General features: G+C 43.0%; 1 protein-coding gene across 1 annotated transcript in view; it reads right to left on the bottom strand.

The window, feature by feature from the left end:
* Positions 1–5377: 5377 nt before the first annotated feature.
* The window catches only part of AMPH (amphiphysin), a gene marked incomplete at its 5' end in the record, with an annotated part of 57639 nt that continues 48753 nt past the window's right edge, over positions 5378–14263 (bottom strand). The window contains 4 exons of the mRNA XM_010023463.1: positions 5378–6543; positions 9217–9318; positions 11052–11318; positions 12221–12370. Coding sequence (XP_010021765.1) covers positions 6436–6543; positions 9217–9318; positions 11052–11318; positions 12221–12370 — 627 coding nt within the window. The remainder of the gene's footprint in view (positions 6544–9216; positions 9319–11051; positions 11319–12220; positions 12371–14263) is intronic.

The following is a 14263-nucleotide window of genomic DNA, read 5'->3' as shown; positions in this document are numbered from 1 at the left end:
GCTGGCAGCAGGCGGGTGATGTGGAGGTAAAGCCGCCTGACTGAACCCTGCTGAATGTGAACAGCCCCATGAGTGCTCGTACACAAGTGGCACAAACTCACCTCCTCTCTCTCGTGCACAAAGACACAATTACTGTAGCTGGTTTACAAAGTAATTTTGTGATCTGAAGCCATTTTACCACTGCTTTTGGACTAGCTGAAGCTGCTAAACAATGCCTGCGGTCACACGCTTTTTCTCGGGTGTCCTGCCAATAAAAAAGGAGGAAAAAATAGGAACATGGAGCTTAATGAATTTGGGGGGGTCTCAAATTACTGCTCATCACACAGCCTGAATGCCCAAGGCCAGGAAGAATAACCAGCAGCCATTTGGGAGCTCAGTGGTAGTATTCCTGTGCTAGTGACTGCTGCTTATCCCAGGGAAGGCGAGATGCTGCACCCCAGGGCGGCCTCTCCAAATGCTGGGGTTTATGCAAAGAAACACTGTTTTCTGTTTGCAGAATGGAAGTATCAGTATCTGTGCTCTTTGCTTTGCAGGTTTGCTGCCGTGTTAGATGAGAAACCCCACACAAGTAAATTAAGAGACTTGGTTTAACATAAGTGAAGATTTGATCAACTCCAAACTGAAAAGAAGGAGAAAATAAAATGAGAATCTCTACCTGTGGAGAAGTACAAAGTGAGTATATTACATCTGCAGTCTTGAACCGTGCTTCAAGCTTATGTTCACTTCTGTCCTACTATTCTGCTGTGCAAATAATGGAACTGGGTATTTATTCCAGTGTAGCTTGAAGGGTAGTGGGAAGAGAAAGATTTTTTCCTTCTATTTGCTAGCCCCACCTGCCATCCTGGAGACCTACAGAGGGGCAACCCAGCCAGACCTCTGAAAACACCCTTTTTGCTGTTAAAGTGCACTAACAGCTTGGCTGGTGCTGGCTGTAGCGTGTGTCTGCAAAGCGTGCGCTGGCTCGGCAGCATCTTTGGTACCCAGCTGCCTGCACAGGGTGTCAGATCCAAGGCTGATGGGGAAAGTAGGTGGGGATATTCCTGTGTTGTCAAACACTCAAGGGTCTAGTCCAGAAAGCAGAGCATGTCTCTGTGCAGGGCTCCAATGGCTTTCTACTGCAGTGCATCTCGCCTAGCACAGTAGCAGGTCGTGGCGTCTTGTAGAGTCCCTTTGCTCGCTGTGAGGGTGCAGATGGCTTTGGTGGGGTCTTTCTCAACACTGAACTTGCCCTCATTGGCCTTGTTTTTGAGGAAGAGCCTGGAGGACACACAGGCAACGTGCTGGGGAGCTGCGCGGGGCCTCTCTCAGTACCAGTGAACGAACACAGTGCTGAAGTCAGGGTGGGGGACATGGCAGCTGATGAGCACTGTTCCGCGTTCTGCCTTGGTGACGGGTACGGGGCTTTGCTGCAAGACTTGTGCCAAGCTGCCTGCATGAGAGAAAAAGAAAAGTCAGAGCCATGGAGCTGAGACAGGAGCGTGTCCCCTCAGCCACAGGCAGACATGTAGGCCCAGGGGGGCAGCAGGGCACATACAACTCAAACAAGCTGCCAGGATAAAAGCGCTTGGCAGCCACATTGTCACTGCCCTCCTTATCGCTTCCTTACAGGGACAGGCTCAGGCTCAAGTGGGGGCAAAGGAGATCTGAGGAGCAGAAAATCCACTCAATGAGGCTGTGCCAGCTGTGGGTGTGTTAAATAATGCTGCACAACCCATTTGCTTTGGTTAACACTTATATAAAAGGCAAACAAAAAAAAATCCCAAAACTGAAACCCACCCTTGTGAGCAGAGAGCTCACTACTGAGGCAAACCTTTCTCTTTCTTGATTTACCCTAAGGGATTTCCTTAGCTGTCACTCTTAGTAAAGAGTCACCAAAACTAAAAGATGTACTACTTTTTTGTAACAACACCACCCTTCTCCCATGAGACTCAGTTCTGATGCATTTAATTGACTTTTCTCTACAGAACAGCATGAAGATCTTACCGTAGCACTGAACAACCCGTGTCTTCCGGAAGAGAACTTGGTAAGAGACAAGAGTCAAGCTGAAGTTATTGCAGAAGAGAACCCCCTACAGCTCTCATGCTGCAATTGACAACTCACACGTAAGGGTTTACACGAGAGAACTTATCACTGCATGATGAAGTCCAGCACAGCTCCGAAAGGAAAGGTTGGTGCATTGAACTACTGATTTATTTCACCACACACCTTCTCTCCTTCTTCTGACCTTCTCTCCATCTTCCACCCATGTCTCCTTCTTCCACTCTTCTTTTTCTTTCCTTCTTCTGATCTTCTCCTCTTTTTGCCCTTCTCCTTTTGTCCTATGTATTATTCTTCTCTTCTTGCCATCTTCAGCCCTTCTTGCTGCATTCTGCCCTCCTCATATTTTTCTGCCCTTTAACTTCTCTTGCCTTTCTTCTCCTTCTGCCCGTCTCCTTATTCTGCAGTCTGGCAAAGTTAAATCACAGGTACACAAAGCAGCAACAGGAAGCCAGGCCAAGCAGTCCCTGTCTCCTGAAAAGAGAGAATGTGAGCGATGAGGATCCAGCTCCAAGCTTGCACTGGGCAATGGAGCCAGAAAGAGCCAGGGCACGAGTGGTGCGAGAGCAGCAGGCAAGAACCAAGCCCAGAGGGGATCCCTGACAAGGGGTTGTGCTCAGTGCTACAGAGGACAAGCAGCAATCCCCGGGGACTACCCTGGGAGTCTAGAAAGCCTCCTCCCCCTTGCCCTGTCAGGCAGCTCAGTGGAAAAAAGCCTTGCTCCTGCCAGGCCTCTGTTGGACATTTAGGACTTTTGCATTTGCTGACCCTCTTCACCAGATGTGGGTGTCACTGGCTCCTGAAGAGTATTTCTGGTTGTTTACATGCTACTTTGTTCTCTGCACTGCATTTACAGTGCCTGCAGTGGGACAGAAGCATACTCAGAGTGGGACTTTTACTACTGTCTGGGCATTTTCTTTTCACTCGGATTTTCTTTAACTGCTATTAAGTACCTGAATATGCAGCACAATTCCCTTTGGAATGATTTCAGCTTTGCCAAATCAATCTTAATTATGAGGTCCTTTTTGTTACAGGAGACACCATTTGGAAAGCACTACAGCTTTCCCTATGTGATGCTTCTGTGGTGATTGAACAGGTCAGAGTGAAGACACCCGTGCAAGAGAAACACAGATACTGCCAGAGATGTGCTACACACAAGGACAGCATCAGAGCTGAAATCACATGGATAAAGACTGAGAGGAGTCTTCGGAAGGTGATTATCTATCTTACACATTATCTTATACATTTAGCAAGATGTAGGGATGTATCCACCTACACAAACACATAGCCCACTTCATATTCTCACCTGATTGCTTGCATCACGTCCACTTGTGCAGTCCCCTTGTCCGAAGCGGACGTCTCACCACCAGAGAGCACATCAGAGCTGACAGTGGCACTGATTGCAGCACTTCACACCCTGCTGTGCTGCTTTCGGAGACAGGGCTTCATTAACTGAACTAACTACTTTCTGTAGCTGGGAACTGGCTTATCAGGTGGTGCTTCATCAACTGTCACCTTTAGTGTTTTAAACACAAAAAGAGAGATCTTTTAAAGTACATCTGTTTTAAAGATAACAGTAAAATCTGATTTCATCCTTCCAGCAGCGTGGTCCTTCCAGCTGCTACAGCTCTAATACTCACTCATGCTCTGCTTGCACGTGGCTGTGCAAGAGGGGATAGCCTTGTAAACTGTTCCCAACCCATCCACCTAATCCACCCATCACGGTGACTTTCTTTTGCTGCCTTTTTCCCTGTGTCAGCAAGACACTAAGGAATTTTCATTAAGCATGAGCTTAAAGATACTATGATTTATTTCACATCTAGGGCATCAGTAATTAGAGCATCCTGGAATCAAATGCCACACAGTCTGAGCAGGACCATACCCACCTAGCCTTCCCTCCCTCTTCTTGCAGCAGGGGCAGATAACACCCAGCTGTGAGGTGGAAGAAGTAGAGCAAGGTGTGGAGAGAAGGAGAAAGAGGAGAAAAAGGACAGAAATGTCATTCAGCTTATACATTTCTCATTATTCATACCACCACCAGGTAGATGAGCTGCAAATACACAATATATTTGCTCACTCACATGAGATGTTCCTCCATCTTCAGTTATTTTGTCTTACTTCCAAGGCCACATTGTGCATGATCAGGCCATGGGATCAGGAGACTGGGCTGCTAAATCATTCAAGGTTAGTGGTGTGTGTTGTCTTAGGCATAAGTAAGTCTTTACAGAAACCAAGATACAGCGTGTTATTGTTTTACAATCACTCCAAAAGCATTATATTCAGTAATTTGCCAAGTCAAATATGGTGTGTCAATGAGAAGAATCCAAGAAAAGGGAGAAATAATTGAGCTAATTATAGCTCCATGGGTGAGGGTACCACCAGTATGTAACAGCAGTACATATTGGAGAGGATTTTCTTTTCTTGCCCTAGAATAGGCTTCTATAGATCACAGAGAAATAGTCTTATTTTATACTATTAATCTCAGGAGGTGCAGGTGTTAAAAGTGGCTGAGAGACAGGTCTGATTGTCTTAACAAACAAAACTAGCGTAAGAAGAAATCGAGTACGAGAAACAGTTGTTATCCCAAAATGATAAATACATTTCTAGTCATGAACTCCTTCTGGTAGAAGGGAAAACTGAACAGCAAACCAGAGAGCTTTCTGCAGCCTCCCTGGGCTCTGACTCCCAGCTGTCACAGTTTTGCCATTCAGCTTCTCCACTAAACACAGCTATCATGAGACTTGCTTTTCAAAGCAAGTATTCTGAAAGAAACAGAGAGAAACCAACTTTTCTTCTCTTCCACAGCAGCAAAAGAATCTGTTTCTTCAACTGAACTCTAACAAGTTAGAAATAGAGTAGAAACAGATACAATTTGCACACAAAACAAGCCCCCGACCAAAAAATCATGACAAACAACTGAATTGCTAGTAAAATGCAGATGTTCCTAAAGCTTGGCAGCTTCCATGCATCAGCACAACAGAGCAGATTCCTGGAGAACCTTCTTTCCACCCAAAATCACCAGATAAGTGAAAAATTACTAGGAGGCAGCAACCTTCAGTTGAGTGATAGTCAAGCACTGAGAAGATCCCTTGGTCAGAAGATCCTTGTGGTCAGAATCTGGAACAGGAGGAGCAGCTGGGAGATGTGCTGAACTGGGGTTCAGACCTTTTGGGTCTCTGGCCATGACTAGGGTTGAGAGCAAGAGTTTAAATGATGCATCTGTTAGGCTGTGTTTCTTTGGAAAAAGAGGTATTAAATTAAGATTAGGTTCTTTAATACAACATATAAACTATATAATTTCTGTGTTACAAAACTTCAAAAGCACCACAGATGAAACAGCTTCTTTGGATCAAAGGTTTATTTTTTAATGACACAGCACTGGAAAACATAAGTTACAGATGACTTTTTGATACAGGATACATTATATATCTTCTTTTAAAAGGTGAAGGTATGCTGCATAAATACATTTAGTGAAAATATATTGTGTTTATTTCTTCTCAGAGATTAGATCTGTTTCTTTTGGTTTTAACTGATTCAGCCAATTAAATAAAAAAGTATAGATTAGCATCATAACAGCTCCCCCTCCACATTATCTCATTGTAACTACTGCAGCTGGAGGAGGAGACCCAGCCATGCCTTCTCGAAGGTTTAGCAGCTTTGAACATGATGTTATTCATCGTTTCAGAATGAAAATTCCACATTACAAACACAGATACTGTATCATGTTTTGGCAATGGAGCAGCTAGTTTTGCTTTGGAACAAAACCATTTCCTGTAATGCCAGACAGTGAAAGAGCAATGCATGTACTGGTGATACTACACAGTCAAAGAACTACGATGAAGTTGTGAGAATGCATATATATCTATATGCACTTATATATACACATATAAGTTCTTGTGTGTATATATAGTATGCATGTCCAAAAATAACACTGAAAAACGTTGCAGCAGTTCATTATTCTTTTCAACACATGAAACTTATAATAGTTTGACCTCATTACTACAGGATAACTAATTAAATCTTCTGCAGTGCAACTCAATACAATACACTTAGTGCAGAGAAGTTAAGGTTTTGGTATTGAGGAAGCTAATTTCAGATTTCATGGGAAAGGACCAAATACAGGATCACCATAGCTCTGACAAAGCACAAACAAACCTGTTGCCACATACGTGTGAACAAACGACATTGGGTTTTTATTGGAGTTTTCTGCTTTTCAGGTACTGCTTCACTGAACTGTTTGCATTCATGCTCATTTCGATATGTTTCAACAAGCTTTGTCTGGCACCAGCCTGTAAACCATTCACAGCTCAAACTACAAAAGGTGGGCTCCCGTGTTTCAAAGAGGTTAAAAACCTACTGACTGAGCTTCAGACCACGTTGTTCTGCCAGCACAGGGAACTACTCCAGGTGGCGCGTGAAGTTCTCTGGGAAAAGTCCTTTATAGCTATTTGCATCTCTGTACTGAAGCCACTCGGATTCCTTAATGCCTGTCAACCAGCCAGCCTCCTGCAAGGAAGAAGACAGAGTCTCTTCAACCTCATATCTCTCTGATTCCTTGCTACAAGCTTCAGACCTGAGGATGTTTCAGAGTCACATGGCTAAAAGATTCGGGACTTTGGTTTAAAAGCAGCCTCTGCTGTTGCACAGACCATTTTCTCTGTTCTGCCAGTCCACCCTTCTGTGAGACCGAGTGACTGCGAGTATGTTGTATGGCCCTTAGCCCATGCAACTGAACTCAAAATCGGATAATCAGACTTCCAGGCCATCCAATATTACACCAGAGCTGCATTTGTGCACGTCTCTGTTGAGGCTTTTTCCAAGTTGCCACAGTGATATTGGCACACTTGTGCACTAAGAGCCCAGCAGCAGGGCAGAAACACTGCACAACACCATAGATGGGGAAAAAAATAGTTTTCAATTGGATTTTTTTTTCCCCCTGAGAGTTCTTTTCTCTTGTTCCTGTATTGGCAGTCAGAAGAAGTAACAGTTCTTGCAATCTCTTTAGAAACAAAAACTTAGTTAATATGCAGTTATTTTTCCCAAAATCCTGGAAACCTAAACCAGAACTTGACATGTAAAACTGCAAACAAACCACCACCAGTCCAAAAGGGACATGTCTTATTGGAAAGGGCTGTCATCAGTTCTACCTGGAATAAAATCAGTTCAGTACTTTTAAGAATGATCAACTTATTCTCATCGCACTAACTCCATGTCTTGTCCCTTTTAAGAACAGGAGCCAGTGCAAAGCCATGACAAGCAGGATTTCTAATACTGCCATATTATTATTGCAGAAGGAGGACACAAGGAGATAGAGTAGCTTGGACAGATCTTCACATACGCCATCAAGTCATGATTGCTCAGCTGCATGTGGTGGTGTACTGGCTCTCTGCCCAAAACCAAGCGCCATTACAGCAGATACAGTATGGCATTGGCTGGGTCCATGTAAGTAGTGACATGTTTTTGAAGCACATGCAGTAGCTGAGAGAAAAGACAGAGGAACTGCAGCTTTCTACTACAGGCAGCCTGGATTGTATGAAGGAATAAACAGTTTTACTGGATAAAATCTTCAACTCAGGACTAATGGAGAAAGCCACTGGGTGGGACTTGTTTGCTTTGAATAGAGAACACAAGCTGACATTACCATCTATTAGTAGAATTATGGCTTTAGACAGGTCAATTTTGGAGGAGAATAAAGAATAACAAAAGATAAGAAGACTCTATATAACTCAGCAAAGTACCTAGCAAGAGACAAAGACATTAAGCTTTATGGTGATGTTAAACATGAAGGGCAAATACGTACTGAGTAATAAAGATATGACCAGAATAGTTTCAGAAACATGAATACATAAAGGTTTATTTTCTCCATCATTGCACACAATTTACTCCAATTAGTGCTAATGGCATTTCGATGCACACAAGAATATACCTCATGGATTCACCAAGTGAAGATTAAGCATATTTACTACATAATATCCTAAGTAAAACAGATTGAAGACAGAGGACATTTTGCTATCCTTACAGCAGTCCCCTATTCTGCAAACATTGCTATTGAAATCACTTGAACTGCCCATGAGGTAAGATGCAGCATAATTTGAGTAAGGATAAAAGAATCTATTCCTATAAAAAGAACAAAGTGCCCTGCTGAAAGAAACATCTTTTATTCTGAAACAGAAGAAACCAACACAAACACAAAACCCCATTACTTGTCTCTTGTATTCAAAGAAAGCTCAGCTGAGATGATGAACACTGGTTACTGCCTCCCTTTGGGCAGCATCCACCATTGAAACAATTTCAAACACAGCCGCCAGCACTCATATGTGCTTAGGGCATGAGTATTTAGGCCTGTTTTAAGAAGGATTCTTCACTGAGAGGAGTGCTCAGCTGCCTGAGTAGGCAGGATCCAGTCCCCCACTTCTCAACCCCCAAATAAATGGGAGACTTTCACCAATGCTGCTGGCACTAACAGATGCCCATGAAGTGGCTGGTGCAAACAGTGTGCAGCACAGTCTTCTCTTCTAAAGCAGTGGCCAAAAATCAATTCACTTCAGTGTAATTCAATTTCACATATGGAATAAAGTAATATAAAACTCACCCAAAACACATTGTTAAAACAAAATTAGATCTCTTAAATGAAATTAAACTGTTGTGTAATTCAGGTTCAGCCTTCCAGAGGGCAGAGTTAGCTTTAGAGTCATGCAGCTCTGTACCCTCTGGCTGTAGGACAACACAATTTGTGTGCAGTCTCGGTGTTCTCTGTGGGAGAATTTGTATCATTTCTCCAAATCTATACATATAACCTCTGAACATCTAGGGACCATGCAATCTATTTTACTGCAGTGATAAGACAAGTTGATATACAGCAACATAATGCACAATTTGTAAGTCATCTTCTGTATTAAGTCTTTGTGTACGTGTGTGCCTGTATAAAATCCACTATGAAGCAGCATAAAAAAAAGGCCCTAATAAAAAAGCTGAGGTTGGGTCCTGCTAGTAGCATATATCTAGGACTTAGGCTGTAGCCAACTCTGCCACTTAGAAATCACAAAGATCTTGTCTTTGTACTTGGTTTTGAGACTAATAGTAATGACATTGAATACACATTCCCATTAACCATAATCTGTGAGAAAAACAGTAAGACAAAGATAAATGTTAACAAAAGAAGGACGTGTGTGTTTTTACCTGATCAGCCGTGGTCTCAGAAGGAATTACTAGTACAATATCTCCCCGTTTTAAATTAAGCTCATCGCTGTTAGCTGCCTCGAAATCATGTAGGACTTCAACCTGAAGGAAATAACACCAAACATAAAGGCGTGGAGACATTTTCCCAACAAAATTATCTGTTCAATCGTTACACACACACCCCCCCTGCCCAAAAGAATATTGTGCTTTCTTTGTGCAAACATATGGCCATAGACGGGTGCATTCAAATCAACAAGGTTGACACTGATGCATGTCACAGTTTTCTGTTCATTTCCTTGGAAGCAGGAACAGCTTAAGTAAGTCTTCTTGAGGCTACCGAAGGAAACCCAGGATCCTGTCCCAAGGTTACAGTATCTCAAAGACAGATGACATTGCAACACCCCACGAGTCCTGCCTCTTGGACAAGTCCCTTCACCCTTATTCCTTCTGTGTGAGAAACTTGCTTTCATTCCAATGAGAGAGGGGTGGCAGGATTTGCAAATAAATGTGGGAAAGACTGCCAGGAACTGCTATTTCAGATTCTCCTTCTGTGGCCACTGGATATTGTTCTTGCTGCAAACATCCGTGGAAATTTATGTGGGACGTACAGCACCCATTTCAACAAGTGATCAAAGAGACGAGTAATGCTATTTAATGCTTGCCCTGGAGAGAGCTCCCATTTACGGGCAGATAGGTTTGCCAAAAATCCCTGTCTTTCAAAGCGGTGATTATTAAAACATCAGCAGGATCAGCATGTCATTGTGAACAGACCATTTTAACTAAATGGTTCCACCTCCTTAAGAGATGTGCTATTCTAGTTTTGTCAAAGCACGGCCAGTTCCATGGTAACTCTGCAATAATGAAAGAGCAGGGCATCAAGAGCCAGATGGCTGGCATCTATTCTGCTTCTCCTTACTTATGGCTGACCCAAGAGAGTGATGAAAAACAAAAGATGAACTATGTCAGCATGTCCAAGTCAGAGCTGCACAATACTGCTCGCCCTCACCTTAATGTTAATCTCTAAGTTTGCTGAAAATATTGAGCAATGAGAATAGACCAGGAGGAATGGAATACTTATGGAGTACTATGGGACTAATTAGTCTGAACTATGCAAATTAGAATAGGAAACATGTAAAGTTCATCCGTCCTCAAGGAGCTGCTCAGTGATTCTGAAGTGAGAAGCATTATCAAAGAACCTTGTGAACCAGGAAACTCGAGGGATCTTGCCAGCCAAGGAGAGAATTTCTTATGCCTCATTAAACTTTACTGTTTGATTTCCATAACAGTTTGTAACTATAAGTCAGAGAATGACATTTTGGCTTTATAACCATCAACTGTAGAAGTCCCATGGGTTTCAGAACTTCCACTATTGATTTTCAGGCCAGAAAAATGCCAATATTTAATATTCATAGAATCACAGAAAGGTTTGGAAGGGACCTTAAAGATCAAATATAGTGTTAGTACATTAGATATATCATTGGCATCTATCATACAGTATTGCTGACTAACTCTGGGAGTGCAGTTTTACTCAGTGTATTAGTTTTCAGTAGCAATTTGGTGAGCTGAAGGAGTTCTTGTACTTCAGTGAGTCTTACAGCTACCTAAGGATATGCACCAGAACAACAGTGTGCAGAAAATGCATCGTCTCAGAATTCACATATAAAGCGACAAGGTGGTATTAAAGTTGTGCTTGTGTGTATTTGTGTGTGCATGTGTTTGGCTGTTAAACTAAGCATCCTTTGGCCTCAAGGAATCCTCACACTACCTGTGCAGACTGACACATCCACAGAAGCTAGGTCTGAGGGGATGTCTACAAGAAGAATGAAGAAGCAGACCTTAAAGAGAAAGCCGGGTGGCATCGTTGAAGCTGCATCTTCTGCTGGAACAGGCTGATCCTGAGAAGGTGCAGCCTGGATTTCTTCAGCAGGTTTCTGCTCAGTTCCAGCTTGGGAAGTTTCACTGGCAGAGGTGTCAGTGCCCTGAGCGCCCGTCTCCGCTGCAGCATCTTTGGACTCGTTCACGACACCTTCGTGTTCTTCTCCCTCCCCCTCATTGTTTGATGCTGGCTCTATTACTACTGAAGGGATGGTGCTGACCTTTTCCTGGGAAAAACAAAACCAAACCATAAAAAGAGTATTCAGTACTTCATTTCAAACAGCAAAACACGATTGTTTGTTTATTGCACAGGACATATATGGGAATGGGGATTTCCCTCTTTTCCACAGTGGATTCTTACATTAAGACAGAAAGCAGTATTTGTGCAAGAATGTACATGAGTAATCCCTTCCCTGCTTTCTCTGTTCCACTTCGTCGTCCTGGGTCTACTTTCTACGTTACCACAAATCAATGCAGTGAATAATAAAAATGCTCTGCAGATAGTTTGGGTTGTCATTTTCAATGTGCATTGAAATTAACGGACCTTTCTCCTCCACTCTGCTCTTGACTGTGGGTGGATTTGGGCAAAGCCACGAGTTCCAAGAGTCACTGACCTATAATTCTTTGGGAATTCAAGTCAGCAGGGTAATAGTGAGATAAAAGTGATGAAAGAAGGAAACATGACCTATTTCTTTGGCTGACTGAGGAGATTTATCCTGATTTACAGCAATGTAACCGGGAGCAGAGAAACCAAAAAGACTAAGTAGGTCGCATGTAATGAACCATGTAAGACCAGTAATGAAGTCTGGGCCAAAAAGCAGTTAATGAAACTTGTTCGAGCATCCAACCTGAAAAGAACATGTTCACCGATCAGCCTACTATGAGCAGAAATACAACATGCAATAAGAGAGGTGGCAACTGGCTGCCCAGCTGCAGGGTCTGCTCTAGGAGCTGCTCCCCAGCTCCTCAGAGGTTGTAGAAGAAAAGGGAGGAGGCCAGATGCAGATACATGGCTGGAGCACCACGATTTACGCAAAACAATGTCATGCTGTTGATAGCACATGGTGCCAGGAGGCAAGAAAAATCCATTACTTTCTCTGCCTCTTTCTCCAGACACGACACGAGTTACCTGAGACACATCAGCCTCGCTTTCTTCTCCCTGAGGTTTGTCACCTTCAGCAACACCCTCCTGCTCGGTGGTAGCAACACCGTCACCAGCTCCCGCCGCCACAGACACACCATCTTCTGCTGCCACAGCCCCCTCGGCGACAGGGACCACCTACAACCAACAGAAGAGAGGGACCCTTCAGGGTGTGAGTTCTGGATATCTGCTGGAGAGACCATGGACCAGCCTCTGCTCTGTGACTTTCCCGGGTGGTGCCAACCCATGGCCTTGGTTCCACTGGGGTTCCTCCCGAGATGTGGGGGAGAGCAGCACCAGCGTCAAGCTTGTGCAAGGAAGCCGATAATAGGTGGGAATGGCACATCTGTGAAACCCCACTAGGATGCTCTTAGCAGAATCCTTTGGTGTTACTAGTGGAGTAACAGTTTGCCAAGGCTCTATTATTTTTTCCTTCTCCTGCCTTCAAGCTGTACGGTGGAAGAAATTCACCACAGGCTTCTGTTGAGGAGGAGGAGCTTGCAAGCTGCCCAGGGGTCCACAAGACCCTGAAAGTGGAGTCTGTTCTTAGGAAAAGGCTCTGAGTGTTCTCCAGCTACTGTCACCTACCTCTAGACCTGGGCTGGCTTTGAAAATACTGCTTATTTACTCTTTTCTAATAGAGAGAGTTGCAAATTGGGCTGTATCAGCAGAAGGAAATATATTCTACAGCTGGATAAAGATCAGAAATCTTCAGATTCCATCAGGTATCAGAAAAAAAATACAACAGTAAAGATCTATAGCTAGGTTGGGATGAACAACAGAAACATACATAAAAGCCCATTCAGTCTGCATAAGACTGAACCATTTGTGATCAGTCTGTGTTGAAAAGTTAATGCAGTTAGTTGTTCCAGTTCTTGAGATGTGGATAGAAAAGTACCTGCCTATAGATCAGTGTTGAATCCTTCATCCAGCAGAGACTGTTGGTGTAATTTATGTATCACCCTAAAATCAGTAATGGTACGTACCCATATGCTTACAGTAGCATATTGGATATATAGAGTGGGTTAACCTTAAGTAACGGATGGTGGAAGGTAAATGATAAAATTCTTTCTATTAATCCAATTAACTTCAACATGGCATTTTTCCTGTATGACTGACAGCACCAAGATAAAGTAAAAACACTAAAGAAAAACTGCTAACCAATGTAAAGCTACAGTTAGCAGAAATACCTCTGATCTCCAGTTAACAGCCTCATACTCTCTGTTTCCTCAGTTTGATCTTTCCTCCACAGATGAGGCTAATTCAGCCACCTGAACTCAACTTGATGTACTTGTAATTAACTGTCCATGGGCACTCTTCAGGCATTGGTTTTTAGCAGTATCTAACATTCTGCACTATTCCTATTCACTACTATTAATTGATATGATAAAGAAATTCTTCCGGAGTCCTGAAGGCAGAAAATACTAAAGGGCTTTGTAGAAATCACTGGAGAAGCTTCAAGTTGAAACTGAAAATGCTGCTGACAAAGAATTATAAAAAGAAGCAAGATCAAAAGACACAGGCAGATGTTGAAATCTTCTCTGATGACTTGCAAGTCTTGCAAGCCTGCCACTTCTAGTATTGCCGATTTTAGCAGCCTTGACCAAGAAGATATTCAAATAAAAGATGAGTGTAAAAGACCTGGAAGCAGCTAGTAGGTGTGCATATGGCATTGATTTCATACCGTGCACTTCTAACAGCATGCTGCAGAAATTGATCTTGCTGTCTGTTGTGATTAGGATCAACACTTCTTTTCTATTTACTGGACTTGTATAGCCCATTTTATTTCACTAAGGAGGAGAATACTAATTTACATGAATTGGCTCTCAAATGCCCTGCAGAGAAAGGGTGATGCTGCCACAGCCTATAGCACTGAATGTATACCACAGCTCACAACTGCCTTACCGTTTGTTCTTGTGGCTTAAAGTACAAAACCAAGGCAAGCTAGATGATTAAAAACAGCTTTTACAAGAACACATGCAGGGTCACACAGAATGAACCTCACTATCAGCCTCAAATATATTTGAATAG

The sequence above is a fragment of the Nestor notabilis genome, unplaced genomic scaffold (genome assembly GCF_000696875.1).
Source record: "Nestor notabilis isolate BGI_N333 unplaced genomic scaffold, ASM69687v1 scaffold2701, whole genome shotgun sequence".
NCBI lineage: Eukaryota > Metazoa > Chordata > Aves > Psittaciformes > Psittacidae > Nestor > Nestor notabilis.
Note: the sequence above shows the minus strand (reverse complement) of the source record. Positions and strands in the feature narration are given on the sequence as shown.